Raw genomic sequence first — 16,648 nt, 5'->3', positions numbered from 1 at the left:
GGCCCCCACCTCATTGGGTGGGTCGAAGACGCACCCCCAGAGCCCCTTCCCCCTCCTTGGGAGGCTCCTCACAAGCCGGACCAGCAGAACCAGGATTGCAATCCTAGCCACACTTTCCTGAGAACAAGCCCCACTGAACACAGTGGGGCTTAATCCCAAGAAGACATGCATAGGATCTGGCTGTCCTTCCCGCACGGGCTTTTCTGCGGAGCCTTTCTCCTTCGCCCCTTCCAGGAGCGGCAATTCTCTCCACCTCCGCCGCAGCCCAGGGCGCTGGCCTCCCGCTCGGCCCTTCTAGAGCAGCTGCCGGCTGCAAAGCTCCTGTTTGACCCGGGAGAGAGACTTTGCGCGGGGGCCGGGGGATGCCCTTGCAAGGGAAGTCCTTCCCACTCCGATCCACTTCTGCACCGGCTCGAGGGGGCGAACTCTGGCAGCAGGGCAGGGCCTCATCCTGCCGCGGCTGGGGCACTCCCCCCGCTGCGCCCGGCTCCTCCTCCTCCCGGAGCCGCCCCTTCTTCGCTCCCCCCGCCGGTCCCCGCCCCCGCCGTGTGTCCTGCCGTCCCGCCAGTGGATGTCGTTGTCTCTTCCCCCGCGGGAGCCCACGGGGTGTCACTCCTCCGGGATGACCTCAACCTCGGCCCGAGCCCGCAGCCTCACTCGCTCCGGGCAGCCACTGAGCCTGGCCGGCACCGGATGATGGGAACCGACCGGGACCCCTGAGCCATCCCAGCCCGCCTGGAGCTAGCTACCCGCGGCGCGGCCGAGGAAACCACCCAGCGGCCGGCCAGCTTCCCTCCCTCCAGCCACTGCCAAGTCAACCGAGGTAGAGCCCGCAAGCTCGGGAGGGGCGGTGCGAGGAGGGAAGGCGCTTCTTAGCAGGCGGCAGCAGCAGCAGCAGCAGCCCCGGGATGCCGGAGCAGAGCTGCGGGAGGTCCTCTGCGCTCCTCCTCCTACCCCTGGCTCGCCTGCTGCTGCTTCGGGGCGGGAAGGGAAAGCTACCTCGCGTGAACTCCGCCAGCCCCAGGCTGGAGGCTTGCTGGCCAGGGATCGGAAGCGAGAACCTCCTGCGGGCGGGCGGACACCCTGGTCAAGCCTAGCCCAACGGGAGTCTCGCTAGTCGCTTCTTTTAGTGTGATTCCCCCATCTCAGAGACACCCAGACTGGGACTGCCATCCTAGCCACACTTACCTGGGAGTAAGCCCCACTGGCTCTAATGGCTCGATCCTGCTGCTTTTCCTCTCTTCGCAAGCCCAGAACCAGTGAGAAACGGAGCTGGTGCTGCCCGTCCCACGGAAATCAGCGCCCCAACACATAGCAGCGAAAGAGAACCCGCCCGTTTCCAGGGGCTTCTTTCCACCGTCGGGGTTCAGGGTGGGCCACCTTCAGTCCGACGGAGGGCCAAGCCGTCACTCTCCAGCAGTCCGTACCTGGCGGGCTTCTCAGCGGCTCTCCTTCTGCCGTCCCTCCCAGCAGAGTAGGCTGCAGTCGTGCTGGCCTGCGGGCTAGGAAGCCAATGCCACTGAGCGCAGCGGGGCTGATTTGGGACTGCTGCCCGTGCCACTCCCTGCTGCCCGTGCCACTCTCTCAAACTGCGGTGCAGGGAGCGAGGGAGGGCGCTCAGTATGCCTGGTCAAGACCTGCTCTGTGTGTGCGTGTTGACGACTTGAACGCGAGAGCAGTGGCGTAGCTACAGGGGGGCAAAGCACTCAGTTTTGCAGGGAACCTCACCGCAGCGTGAAAAGGGGCCCCTCCCTCTCTCTTCCCATCGGAGCCATTCCAGGCGGGGGGAGCCAAAGGGGGGCACGCTGCGGTGAGGCTCCCTGGAAAACCGAGTGCTTTGCCCCTCTAGCTACGCCACTGGAAATAGGCGGCAGCCCCCCCAAAGCGTCCCCCACAATACACGTGTTAGTCTTGAAGATGCCACCAGATGTTGTTTTGAAGTCCAGATGCGGGAGGGCGCTGGAGGGGGGTGATGACAGGACTGCACTCTGCACGCCCTCAGAAACACTCTCCACTTGAGACTTTCTTCCCGTTGGTTGAAAGGATGAACGCTGGCACGGAGACCCACGCCGCTCAGCAGGCGGCAAGCTGAGGGGGACCCCATCCCATGAGAAGAGGCCCTCCCTTCCTCCCTTCTGCAGGCTGGGGCGGCTGCCGCTCACTCGCCGCCCGCCCGCCGGTCGCGCTCTGTGGTGCTTGCTGGCTCTCCCTCGGCGCAGGTTCCTACTTCCCGCGCGCGCAGTGCCGTGCCACTCCCTCTCCTGGCTCCCCCGCCCGCCCGCCCAACTCCGCCAGCCACTCCGACCTCAGGCAGGCAGGCAGGCAGGCGCGGGGTGAGCTTCTAAGTCATGGGGGGGGGCACCGTGCCCTGGGACGCCTCAGCTGGCCCCAAGAGCCGCAGCGCTGGGCTTGGAGAGAGTGGCTCTGGTGGCACTCCGAGCCACACTTCCCTGAGAGTTAGCTCCATCGACTCGAATGGCATTTACTTCTGAGTAGACAGGCATAGGCTTGGGCTCGCAGGCTCCGATCCTAGCCACAGGTACCTGAGTAAGCCCCACTGACTGCCATGGGCCTTACTTCTGAGTAGACAGCCGTAGGCTTGGGCGCTCAGGCTCCGATGCTAGCCACTCTTTCCTGGGAGTAAGCCCCACTGACTGCAGTGGGATTGGCTTCTGAGTAGACAGGCATAGGTTTGGGTCTCTGCACGCTTTCCCGGGAGTAAGCCCCGTGGCCTGTCGTGGGGTTTGCTGCCTCTCAGTGTGTGTGTGTGTCTGTCTGTCTGTCTTTCCCCCACAGGCCGCGGCTCGGCAGGATGTCCCCGGCGGGCTGGGTGGCGCTGGCGGCGCTGGCGGGCTGCCTGTCGGAGGGCGCGCGCGGCGGCCCGGGCGCGGGGGCGTTGGCGGGGCAGACGGCGCCGCAGCCGGACCCCTGCTACGACGAGCACGGGCAGCCGCGGCGCTGCATCCCGGACTTCGTGAACGCGGCGTTCGGCAAGGAGGTGAAGGTGTCGAGCACGTGCGGGCGGCCCCCGGCGCGCTACTGCGTGCTGGCGGAGAAGGGCGAGGAGCGGAGCCGCACCTGCCACGTGTGCGACGCGGCGGACCCGAAGCGCGCCCACCCGGCCGCCTACCTGACGGACCTGAACAACCCGCACAACCTGACGTGCTGGCAGTCGGAGAGCTTCGTGCAGCACCCGCAGAACGTGACGCTGAGCCTGGCGCTGGGCAAGAAGTTCGAGGTGACCTACGTGAGCCTGCAGTTCTGCTCGCCGCGCCCCGAGAGCATGGCCATCGCCAAGAGCATGGACGGCGGCCGCAGCTGGACGCCCTTCCAGTTCTACTCGGCGCAGTGCCGCCGCGTCTACGGCCGCCCCAGCCGCGCCGCCATCACCAAGCAGAACGAGCAGGAGGCCGTCTGCACCGACTCGCACACCGACATGCGCCCGCTGGCCGGCGGCCTCATCGCCTTCAGCACGCTCGACGGCCGCCCCTCGGCGCACGACTTCGACAACTCGCCCGTGCTGCAGGACTGGGTCACGGCCACCGACATCCGCGTCGTCTTCAGCCGCCTGCACACCTTCGGCGACGAGAACGAGGACGACTCCGAGCTCGCCCGCGACTCCTACTACTACGCCGTCTCCGACCTGCAGGTGGGCGGCCGCTGCAAGTGCAACGGGCACGCCTCCCGCTGCCTGCGCGACCGCGACGACCAGCTCGTCTGCGACTGCAAGCACAACACCGCCGGCCCCGAGTGCGACCGCTGCAAGCCCTTCCACTACGACCGGCCCTGGCAGCGCGCCACTGCCCGCGAGGCCAACGAGTGCGTCGGTGAGTGCGGCGGGGCGGGGATGCGGGCGGGCAGCCCCTCACACCCGGTGTTGGGCGGGCAAACCAAAGTGCTTCTTTACCCTGCGAGTAATTGGCCTGTGGAACTCCCTGCCACGGGGTGTGGCGATGGTGCCCTGGAACTCCCTGGCACAGGATGCAGTGATTGCATCTGGCCTGTGGAACTCCCTGCTGCAAGGGGGTGATGGTGGCACCCGGCCTGTGGAACTGCCTGGGATGGGCACGGTGATGGCATCTGACAAGCCCTGATGTGTATGTGCAACCTCCTGGTTTTAGAAGTGGGCTACCTCAGAATGCCAGGTGCGAGGGAGGGCACCAGGATCAGGGTGACCAGATCCAATGGAGGACGGAGTGCTTCTACCTTTAACCGTTGTGCAGAAGAGGGAATTTGCGCAGGTGCAGCTCAACATGGAAGGGTTGGAAAAGCTGCACCTGCCCAAATTCCCTCTTCTATACCAGGGATGGGCTGACTTTCAACTTTAGGGATCATGGACCTTTAACACTTGTGTAGAAGAGGGAATTTCAGCAGGTGCAGCTTGCTTTCTCACAGGTGACAAACTGTGCCTGCTGAAATTCTCTGTTAAAGGTCCAGGATCCCTAAAATTGAAAGTTTGCCCAGCCCTCTTCTGTACCATGGCCTCCATTGGATCTGGTCACCCTGACCAAGATGGAGGTCTCTTGTTGCTCCCTGAGGCATCTGGTGGGCCACTGTGAGGTGCAGGAAGCCGATCTAGATGGCCGCATGGCCTGATACAGCCAGGCTGTTCTGATGTTCCTATGTTTCCACATTGCACGTGGGGGCGGAGGGAGAATTGGCAGCAGCTACGCTACTGGGCTGCCCATTCACCTGCCAAGGTGCAACAGGCCTCTCTCATCACCTGCATGCCTGCTAGCTGGGAGAGAGGTTCCCCTGCTGAGTCAGGAGGGAGTCAGGCACTCTGGACATACTCAGAGGCTCCCTGTCTTTCACTTGTTGGCTTATTGGGATGCTTCCCACCTGTTCCTTTAAGGCTGCCATCCTATCCCACACTTTCCTGGAAGTCAGCCTCATTGACTATGACAGAACTGAGTTCTGAGTAGACACGCGGAGGATTGGGCCCCAAAACAGTAGAAGCAGAATGGTTTCTTTTACATTCTGCCTCTGAGCCTTGGAGGGGTACCTATTCAGACTGACTCCACTTTAGAGGCCTCCTCTCCACCCATATCCCAAATGTGTGATTGATTGGAGATGGAGCCCTGCCTTCGAAACAGTGGCACAGATTCTGGGGTCTTTGGGCTTGGGGAGGCTGCCTAAGGCTGAAATGCTGTCCTCACTTTCCTGGGAATAAGTGCCATTGACTATAATGGAACTTACTTCTGAGTAGACAAGCTTAGGCCTGGGGCTTGTCCACTTCGAAGTAAGTCCCATTATAGTCAGTGGGGCTTACTCCCTGAAAGTGTGGCTAGGATTGGGCTCATGGTCAGGGGGAGAGCTTTCCCTGTGGGCTTTCTGCTGGCCACACAGTCCATGGGGCAAAGCATCCTTGTTGTTCAAAGCAACCCCGGTTGGCAAACCTACACCTGGAACTCCTTCCTGCTCCTGGATGTCCCTTCAGTGGGGGCGAGGGGCAGACACGCTTAGTGGGGCTTTCTCCTCCAGTCCCTCTGTGCGCTTTGGGACTGCTGAGCTCTCTTTCTGCAGCAGGATTACAGGGGCAGACTCTAACCTTAGTAGAGTGGCGGGGGTTGGGAGGAAGGGTGACTCGGTCTGGGGTGCCTAGTTCCTTCCCTCTCTTGCTGGCTTTCACCCTCATCCGCCCTCCAATCATCTTCAGCACAAATCTCTTGGCTCTTTCAATGAAGCCTGGTAGGAAATGAGTGTCCAGGTGGCCTTTCCCCCCTCAGCACAGCATGGGCTGAAGACATGGTGCCCACAGGTCCTCTTTGTCCAGGACATGTCCTCTTTTTTGGCCTCAAGTCATGGAAAAGGACTTAAATGTCCTCCTTTCCCTGCCCCTGCAGGCAGCACAGAGCCTTCTTGCAATTAATAAATTCTATGTAATGTAGTTTTAAATGTAATAGTAAATAATCTGGTGTTTAAATGAACCACATGAAATCCACAGTTGAATGTTTTTAGCTTTTGTTTTGTCACATCCTTCATTTTTCTTGGATGTCCTAAATTTTGGGGTGTCTGGTCCTCTTTGGCACTTATGACATCTGGTTTCCAGCAAGGCAGGAAGCATCCTCTTGAGCTGTGTTCCCAGAGACATTTCACAGAAGAGGTCTGGGGAGAGAGGGAGGGAGTGAACAGCAGCATCTCTGCATGCTCCAGGTTCCGGCTTGCCAGGCCAGTTCTCCTTGCAGTAGAACATTTTCTCTGAAAGCATTTGGTGCAGCCCACCCCAGTTCCCAAACTGCCCAGATTTGCAGCCAAATGATCCCTCCCGCAATGAAACTCCCAACTTTGCTCCTCTTTGGCTGCATGGGCCAGCCAGTGGTTGCTGATAGGACCACTTGAACTGAACCAAAGAAGAGATACCCCAGCAGGGTTCTTAGTGGTTGACTCCACAGAGGAATCTGGCAGGGTTGCACCTCTTCTGTCCTTTTTGCTGTTTGCCCTTGACAGTCCTTAAAACACTCAGCAGTGTTTTGGGAACATGAAGCCATGGAGCTGCTGTTTGTTTTTAATACTCAACTTCATTAACATCCTTAGCACTTTAGTTTTAAACCTGTGATTTTGGAAGTAACTCCATGGATTAAAATGCATCCTGCTTAGAATTCAGCCTGTACTAGAAAGACTCACTGATTCTAAAAGAACGTACTTTCAAAACACACCCAGGGCATAATCTGAACCAACCTTCCAGTACCCAGGTGAGGGCAATGCAGCTCTGAGGTAAGGGAACAAACATTCCCTGACCTTGAGGAGGCCCCCATGACTGCTCCCCCCACTGCAGGATGTAGCACATATACCATTGGCACAGCTGAGTCAGTGCTGGAAAGTTGGTTAGTGTACTTGGAAGTATGGGTTTGAAAGTGTGCTCCTTGGTAAAAATACTTAGGATTAAAACATAAGCATACTTACCAAGAAGTCAACTCCACTGAAATCAATTTTACACCCTCTGAATAAACATGGCAAGGAGGCAGCTGTAAAAATATATATACATATAACCAAATATTAAGTACAACTTGGTTTGTGAAATTTGTTTGTGAAATTAATAAGAATATTTTTATCCTTTTTGTATACTCACGATGTAAATATTCTCCTATATTTGAACTGCAGTGGTTTGCAAAGTAACTATCATTCCTAGGAAGCACTTCCTAACATGTTTTCAGTAATGCATAATTTTGACTGCAATCTTATACAGACAGGCTGCCCAATCCAATCCCTGGCAGCTCTGCTGGGGTGCCAAAATGGCTTTTGTCCCCTTCCCCCAAGTAAAGTTGCAGGAGCTGCAATGGAACTCCTCCATTCGGCGCTGGTGCAGTCCAGAGGAGCTCCATGGGCTTCTCACCCCTACACACCACAGGATCCTCCTGTTCCCTCCACCCTCCTCCTGCTCCAGTTCCTCCTCCTGCCCATCTTCCCTCATCCCCAAGCCCTCACTGCCACCTGGACCTCTGGGCAGTGTCTGTCCACTGCTGAGCCAGTGCCAGTTCCTCTCAGGGCATCATGCCGTAAAGCACCCAGCACTGGTGCTGGAGATCAACCAGATTGGATTGGGCCCACTTTCTTCTGAGTAAAAATGCGTAGGATTGTGCTGTCAGTTTCCTATCTTGTTTTGTATGAATTGTTCACTGAGAGAGGTGTACATCATAATACTGATTTAAATATGATTGTACCCTAATTTATTGGGGAAGTAACCTATTCAGGAGCCAATACAAGATTCACAGATGGAAGAGCTCATTTGCTGCCTCTGGATCAACTCTATACACATCACCCCACTGACTCTCCAGCCCTGACCCCAGCCCAACCCCCCAGTTCATGCAACCTCTACCTAGTTAAACCACCTTCCAGGTTTGTCATTGCTGTGTATCTTTCTCACACTCTTTTTAAAGCACGCTTTGTCGTGCTGCAGAAGAACTGGGCAGGTTCTATCCCTGCTCCCTTCATCCACACTGACAATATTTCACACCCCTCTTGGAGCTTCTTGAATCAGGCAGTTGTATTATGAAATCCTGTTCTCATAATGCAGTTAAACCTGTACTCATTCACAGTGAAAAGAGAGCTTGGGGAGGGAGCTTGAATTCTGCTTTTCTGTCTGTTGGAAGAATGGCAGCATGTGAGCTGAGCCACCCAGGTCAGCAAGTGTGTTAATGTTGACCTCCATCGGTTGAGGGAATTTGTTGCTGGTTTAAGGCTTGTGGGCTGCTCCCTCCTACTGTTACTAGACCTCATGTTTGACTAACTTCTATACGCGTCTTCTTGTTTTTGCCTTTGTAACAATGGCTGCACTCCATTTTGCCCAATCCCCTGCAAAAAATGTGCTGGCACCTGGCAGAATACACATTCCCCTGGCATGTGCTATCTCAAAATCTCCATAAAGGGCTTTGAGACAGGCGTGCTGGCAGGAAGGCCAGAACCTTCCCCCTGGCGACAACAGTCACAGGGAAGCTGGCCAAGCCAGGTAAGTCTGGCCCAGGAGTGGGGGGAGGGCAGGGAGCAGGGTGGGAGGATTGGGCCCAAGAGGGGGCTGAGATTGGCAGCACCAGTGTGTGCCGTATTCAAACCCCTCCTCAGGTCTAATCCTCCTGCACAGATCAAAGTGGACTTGCACCAGCGATATCACTGGCGCAGATTTGAGTTGACCCATTTCGGCTGCTAGGGCTTATCCCAGGGTAAGTGGACAAATGTCCCCTTACCATGAGGAGATCACCAGAAGCCAAAAATCCCCTGCAAGACATAACAGAAGCCCCGCCTGCTTTAATCCCTCAGCTCTGCTAACATCCTCTGTATCTAGCCTTCCAACCCAGTTAACTTTGCATAACCTTCAGTAGAGGCTCACCAGATGTATGGCTGCCATCTTCACACTCTATTTGATGCACATAAAGAGAATAATAGACAGTACATTTTGAGAAAAGAAGTACCTTCAACTGTCCCAGCACCTATTCCATGGCACAGTGGCAGCAGAAAAGTTTAACATAAGTCACGGTCCTTATAGTTGTCCCCACTGAGGTCCTACGTGGTCTAAATCAGGTATGTAGCTTCCCGAGAAAGTGCTGGAATAGACATGATGTGGAGATCTGTGCTTGAACCTTGCATTGCCTTGTTTTTTACTTGGAAGCAGTTGCAGGGAAGGGAACAATTCCCCCCCCCCCAGTTGTGGTGCTGAGAGAAGGGCTGTTGAACTTTCTTCCCCTTGTGCCATATTCCTGATCTACCCTTTCTCCCAACTGAAAGTTCTTTTAAACTCTCTGGGGGAAAGTAGAGTCATGATGCTGGTAAGTTCCATAGTTGTTTTTTTTCCCCCTCCTCTCCAAGGGGACTTACAGCAGCTTCAGATGTATGATTTACTCAGGTAAATAGTGCAGTAAGGAACAGTTAAGCAAACCTTCCTGCACACCATTGCCCCAATTCAAACTGGAGTCCCTCCCATTTGCCTTAAAGCTGAATGAATGAATGAATAGTTAGATCATCTGATCATGAATCTCTCACATCATGTCTGTTGTGCTCTCAACCAAAATGAACAGCTTTGGCTTTGTTGCCTTAAAACAGGAGGTTTTACCTGCAAGTTGGACCTGCAAGTTAATTCACAACCACTGTTCTTATGAATTTCAGGTGTCAGCTCCAAACATAACTCTGGGCCATCACTATGTTAGACAGTGAAGTAGGCACTTCAGCCAACAGAATTTGGCCCAAATCCTGTCAGACTTTCCTGCACTGACATAGCTGTGCCAGTGGAGCCTGTGCTGCATCCTGCAGTTGAGGGGGCAGTTACAGAAGCCTCCTCAAGGTAAGGGAATATTTGTTCCCTTATCTCAGAGCTGTGTTGCCCTTACCTCAGTGATTGAAAATTGGTTAGGATTGTGCCCTTTGTTGTACAGGTGCAGCCTATTTATCCACAAATTTTTATCTGCAGATTTGTCTCAATGAGAATGGGGTGGGGTACTGAATGTCACACACACACCTTTGTCTCCTTTGCCCTGCGCTGGCGTCTCCCTCCTTTTCCAGGCAGCCCAAAACATTGCAAAAAGGCTCTGCCTCGCCCAGGCAGGGAATAGCCCTGGAAGAGGTTCCCCTTGCAAAGGAACAGTAACATTCCTGGAGCCCCTGAGCCAGCAAAGAGGCTGAAGAGGGGAAGGGGGGGGGCAAGAACCTCTGTAGCCAGAACATGTGCAGGGAGGTGGAGGTGGGACTCTCTCTCTCTCTCTCTCTCTCTCTCTCTCACACACACACACACACACACACACACACACACTGGGGTGGCGCGTAGCAGCAACAGAGGGGATTGCTTTAAAGAACCCAGGGAGTGTTTGCCGAATCCCCCCCCCCCCCAGATGGTGCAGGCTATCACAAAGCCTTCCTACCAAGCAAAGCATGCTATTTACAGCCCAATCCTCTCCACACTTTCCTGGGAATAAGCCCCATTGACTGGAATAGGGCTTACTTCCAAGTAGAAACACATAGGGCTGGACTCTTAAAAGATCAGCATCTAACCTGTGAAAGAAGCCAGGCAGCTGGCAATGGGGAGAGCTCAGGAGGGGGGAGGAGAGGGGATTGCTTTAAAAAACCCAGGGAGTGTTTGCCAAATTCCCCCCCCCCCCCCCTTGATGCAGGCTCTTGGAAAGCCTTGGAGAGACAGGTGATGGTGAGCAGAGAGCCAGTCTACAAGTCCCAGAATGCTCCAGGGCAGAGGAGTTTCCATGATGGTGGCTGGGAAGATTGCAGGAGAAGAACCTGCAGGCTGTTGGGAGACTGCCTGGGATACAGAGGCTTCCCAAGCAAGCTCACCATTCCAACTGTGAAAGAAGCAGGACAGCTGGCAACAGGAGGGCTGAGTACGGAGGGGAGGAATTGAGAACAGCTGCCTTAGTTTCCTTCCAACAGGAAGTGTCAGGCTGCAGCCTATTTGCTCTATGGACTCTAACTCTATGGACTCAGCACAACGTGTTTTTTGTTAATTGCGCTGAGTCACGGAATGGAACTAACACAGATAAATAGGCTCTACCTGTACTTCTATTTAACAATCTTATATTTTTTAATGGGATGACATGTTTATGGATTTTTCACCTTCATCATTCACATGTATGTCTTGGATAAGTCCTAAAGTTCCTTATAAGGAGCTTATAAGGGTCTGAGGTCTAAAATTGTTGAGGTAAGGGGAGAGTTGTGAACAGATAACAAATCAGGCCTCTTTTTTTTTTTTTTTTTAAGGAGTCTTTCAAAATCCCTTTTAAACATTTTTTAAGGGTAAATGCAGCTGGGAAGCAATCATAATTGGGACCACTGCCCTGCTGTTGGGGGTATTGTGCCCTTTTCATCCTGTGCCATTTTCCTAATCCAATTACATGACAAGTGGAATCTGTTGTTTGCCAGAAAACACACAGGTATTAGGCAAATGGTGCAGAGGGAATGTGTCAGACTCCCATCCTCTGGCACTGCAGACCTGATCTGAACTGGCAGCCCCCCACATCTGCATTTACTCTTTAGAAAAAGGCAGAACATCTTATCATGGATCTCTCACTATCTGGTTGCACCTTTAGATGGGCTGTCTATCCATGATCTCAGAATTTCCTTCCAATTCATGTAGCGTAGATAAGGTCAGAAAACAGGGCTTTTCCCCATTTGCATAAGGCTCATTTTGTCTGCAAAATCATGTTGTTGAATAGACAGTGTGTGCTATTTATTTTGACTTTCACATCATCGGCAGCTGAAGTAGCAACTGAAGTAAAGCAGCACATGCACAGTTCCATTGATGCCATTAAATCACAATCAGATGTGACTTTAGGCAGTTTTTACTTTTCTTTGACATTATTTATTCTTTGCAACATTTATATCCCATTTTTCTTATCCCTAACTGGTAACTCAAAGTTGTTTGGTCTTGAATAACAAGAATAATAACAAAGCAAGAAAATATTTGCAGCATTATAGCAAATTTGGCTCTCTGTGATTTCTTCACTTAGAAAATGAGTACAGCTAAATAGGTCATAATTAATATAAAATGCTGACATGGACGTTTGTTTAAAATCCTGCATTTTAAAGACTTTTCTTCAACTACAGTGCAGTTTGTTGTCCAGTCAGCTAGTCAGCAGCCAGTATGTGCTCTATAGCATGTTTCTATAATATATACTTTTATTTGTTTTATGAATGAAACAGCCCAATCCTATCCACCACCAGCCTCAGACCATGCAGCTCTGTTGATCGAGCACATGCTGCATGCTGCCGGGGGGGGGGGGGCAGTGACCAAATGGCCCAGGAGAAGTATGCAAAAATATTTTTTACTTCTCTTTCTGTAGGCTGCCCATAGGAGATACCAATGGGTCTCCCTATGCCAGCTCTTTTGCTGGCGTAAATCTAAGGAGCCTCCTTGGGGAGGGGGCTTCGGGCTGGGAAGTGGGGGCAAGATCTTGGTGTGCACGGCTGCCACTAATATCCTCCCCCTCCTGTCTCGGAACTGTCACTCACAGGACATTCATGCTGGTGGCTTCAGCCCTCCAAATAGTGCAGCAGCTACTGCACTACCAGCCCTGGCTTTATGGTGGTGGATTGTGAGATTCACCACCATAAACCCAGCATAAGATTGGACTGCAAGTGGCACATTATGGTTCTTAGTGTTGAGTTTTTCAAAAGCAATATGGGTTCTGAACTGTTGATAATACTGTACTGTATAACTTAATTCCAGCCTTGCTGAAAGTATTTGTAGTTGTAGGAAGGGTTAAGAGAACAGATAAATAGACAGCATCATGTTATTCCAGCTTTTGCTGAAATAGCTTCCAGAAGAATTCTGAAGTGTGAAGCTCAGTTCTTCTCTCCTGAGAATAATCTGTTTTCAGAAACAATCTAAAAAAAGAGTAATGTAGCTTTACAGCTATAATGGCCCCCCATGAAACAAGAGCCTTCTTTAATTCAGCTGCACCTTAGACCTTTGTCAGCTGGCATATCTATATGAAGGTCAGTGGAAATAACCCTATATGATGAGTGCATTCTCCATTGCAGATGATGTTCATAGATAACAATGCTAAATAATGTAAAGGAGTATGCATGGTACCCCATGCAATTCTAAAATGCCTTTTCTTTCTTTGTCTCACATTTAATCAAGAATAACATTATCCCCCAGGAGTTCAAGCTTGGGGAAGTCTATTAAAAATACTTCTAGGGGGTCTGAGAGAAACTGGATTTTTTTCAGAAGGAGACACAAAGTTTGCGGCTGTCTTAATCCACTCCCTATGAAGAATGACCTAATTCAGCAACCACAGCCAGAACTATGCAAGAGGCACCTGTAATTTAAAACCACTGCAAATCAAGGGTGTGAAAATCAGTCCCATGGTATTCATTTTGTGTTGGTTTTACCTGTGATATTGCCCATGTAATGGTAGTGAAGCACAGCAAGCATATTAGGCATCTCTTAGCCACCAGAGTCCCCAGACTCTCCAAATCCCTGCAAAAGAAAATTGCTTAAAGTATCCTGAGTGTATAAGTTAAACAAGAAATCCTTAGTGATAGTCACTGATAAGAATATGAGGAACATCTAATGATGGTGAAAGGGATGTAAGCAAATGTAATCCCATTGTGTTCAGAGGAGACTTGTTCCTAAGAGAGTGTAGACAGGATTGCAACCTGGTTCTTCCCCCCTCTAAGCAAACTCACTTATTAAGCCATCAGACAAACATATTTCAGAATATCCAGTACAGTATCTGCACAAAGAGCTGTTGTTATAATGGGTAGGATTTGTTTGGAGAAAGGAGTCGTATATCACAAGGTCATCCGGAACTGTAACACATCTCTGGGCCAGGGATGTGTAGTGGGTGGGGAGGCAGGTGAGGCAGAGTCTCCCCACCTGTATCCTTTGAAAAGCACCACCACCATGTGAGATGCCTAAACACCCACAACCCACGTGCGTGGGTGCTTGGGCGTTTCACACGGTGCCTGTGTTTTTCAAAGAACTCTGGTAGGGAGACTCTACCTCACCTGCCTCTCCACCCACTGCACGTCCCTGCCCTGGGCACGAAGACAAATTTGGTTTCACTTATTTAGGGGCTTTTGGCAAGGGAGTCTCTCTCTTTCAGTCTCTCTACTTATGCTGCAGTGATGGTTGCTGTGGTGGAGGCAACTTCTGTCTCCATTTTCCTTCCCAGGATGATGGGTTGGTGTTGATAGGAGTAAAAGGAGTGTGAGAGAGTTGTACTCTGCTCCCTCCACTGCTACTTAAGTCCTTTCCATTAGGAAATGGGATCACGCCTTTGCATTGCTGGAAATCTTCTATTTCCCATTGAGAAGGGTTCCTGATGGCAATGTGAGTAGTCCTGCTCCACGCACTATTTATGACCTATGTATTAAGCCTCTTCCTGTCTACTGCGAATGGCAACAAGGTCAGGCAAATGAGCTCCTCCAGTAGGACTATGCAGGTGCCTCACAATGCTGACCACTGATACCAGTCCCATACAGGGACATAATTGTATCCCTATTGGATCCCTGTCAGTGAGGTTCAGGTCAGCCAGTATTGGGGATAGAGGGCAAGTTTTACAATTGTCTCAAGGCCATTGTGCTATTTTTCTATTGGATGGAGTGGCAACCATTCATTTATGTGACAGAAATTAGAGGCATGTACTCAGGTACTTTTCTGGGGTGAAAGTTAAATCTTACCAGAAACTCCTACTATACCCTGAAAATCAAAGTCTCTCTTATAAGATTAGTCTGGCACTGCATTTGCATAGCATAGTAGAGTTTGTATCTCGGATTACGAGTGTGACACTTTGGGACCTTGTTTTTATTAATTTAATTTAAAACAGTTATACCCTAAATGTTTAAGCAGCTTACAATACTTGATAAATATATAATACAATATAAAATTTAAAAAATTAAACATTTAAAATCTAAAACATAATTTAAAAGCCAGCGCAGCAAACAATATTACAATTCTACAAATCCATTTTTAATTTATAGAGACGTCTAATAATTCTGAAAGCATGTTATAGCCTACAAATTGTGTATAACCTTTACCATAATCTCCCTTACTGCAGCTTCGGGCTTCTTGATACATTATTGGGTGTGGGCAATTTGGTCCCAGGAAGGGGTGGGATTGGTGGCACTGTTGTGCACTCTGTCGTATCCCCTGTCCCGGGCCTGATTCCCTGACACAATGTGATCTTGCACCAGCAATATCGCAGGTCTGAGATGACCCATAGTGGCTGCTGGGGTCCCAGAGCAAGGGGATAAATGTTCCCTTACCCCAAGGAGACTCCAACAGATGAAATTTCCCATGAGATGCAGCAGAGTCCGTCAGTGGCATCACTAGGGTTCGCGTCACCCGGTACGGGATGCCAGCGCGTCACCCCCCATGCAGTGGGTGGGGCAGTACACCAGGTGGTGGGCATGGTGATGTACCATCACTCCACCCCCATTGGTTTTTTGGCTGTACCCTTTGATAGAAAAAAGATAGAACACATTCTGCATGAAATTATGCATTGATTGATATATAACATGCTGGTATTATTCCTCCAAACTGTGATTTTAGTGATTTTGATCGCTAGTTGTGTCACACACACTCCAGGGTGTCAACTTACTAACACCTTATTGCAGCAGTTCTCAAACTTAGCACTGGGACCCACTTTTTAGAATGACAATCTGTTCAAGACCCACCAGAAGTGAGGTCATGGTGGAAGTGACATCATCAGGCAAATTAAAATAAATAAGTATAATTAAAGTAAAACAAATAATTAAATAAGCAGAAGCCAGCCCTGGTCCACCAAGTGAATTTCCCCTGTAGCCTGCCTGCAATAACACCCCCCCCCCCAAAAAAAAACCAGTAAGGTTTTCAGCCCTACCCAGTGCCCAGTTCAAATTAAGAACTTCTGTTTAAACCAGATCACTGTCAGGATCCACCTGGCTTTGCAAGTCTCAAAAAGGTTCACCTTATCAGCTGAAGCCTCTGTTTTGATCCTTTTTGGGGGGGGAGGCTGCCTTGTGTAGCACTTGTTTAGCTCCAGGTGCATAGGATCAGGACCATTCTGGTAGCCTTGCACTCTCCTTCACCTGATCTTCCACACCACTCAAGGTGTGTTTGCTTACTCGCAAGTAAATGCAACCGTGAAGCTTAGTTTTGCTTTCCATAGGGCTCAATACATTTGTCTGCTTGGAGGGAGGGACTTCCTTCTCAGGTGTTTTTTGGGGCTGCATTCATTGGATCAGGACCATTCCGGTGTTGTTGGATTCCTCTCAGCCTGCCCTTTCGGATGGACTAAGGCAAGTTCACCTACTCGCATGTAAACGTGCGATATGGCTCACTTTCACTTTCTTTAGGACTCCATGCATTTTTTGTTCTCCAGTTTTTTGGCCAAAACTTTTGATAGAAAGGAGATAGTTCACTCTGGTTTTTTGCATTGCATTCCACTCAAAATTCTGCATCAAACGGTGTATAATATGATGGGGTTACTCCTAACCACTGCGATTTTAGTGTGTCACCCCCCAGTGCACATCACCCAGTGCGGCCCGCACCCCCCCCCCCGTGCCAGTACTGCTGCATTGCATGCAGACATTTAGTTTAGGATTGAGCTGCCCACGTGCATAGGACTTGCTGTGACTCCTTAAAAAAATGTTGTTAGGCTCTAATGAGCTCTGTTGGGAAAACATACACTTTATGTGAACATAATTGTTTCTGCTCCAAATC

The 16,648-nt window shown here is 51.2% G+C and overlaps 1 protein-coding gene across 2 annotated transcripts in view; it reads left to right on the top strand.

Moving 5' to 3' along the window:
* Nucleotides 1-586: 586 nt before the first annotated feature.
* NTN1 (netrin 1) overlaps nt 587-16,648 on the top strand; it is a 151,915-nt gene continuing 135,853 nt past the window's right edge. For both annotated transcript variants that reach the window (XM_066617665.1, XM_066617664.1), the window contains exons 1-2: nt 587-823; nt 2,797-3,827. In XM_066617665.1, coding sequence (XP_066473762.1) covers nt 2,813-3,827 — 1,015 coding nt within the window. In that variant the 5' untranslated portion in view covers nt 587-823; nt 2,797-2,812. The remainder of the gene's footprint in view (nt 824-2,796; nt 3,828-16,648) is intronic.

Source organism: Tiliqua scincoides, chromosome 2 (assembly GCF_035046505.1).
Source record: "Tiliqua scincoides isolate rTilSci1 chromosome 2, rTilSci1.hap2, whole genome shotgun sequence".
Lineage (NCBI taxonomy): Eukaryota > Metazoa > Chordata > Lepidosauria > Squamata > Scincidae > Tiliqua > Tiliqua scincoides.
The sequence above is the reverse complement of the archived record's forward strand: the minus strand, read 5'-3'. Positions and strand labels throughout refer to the sequence as shown.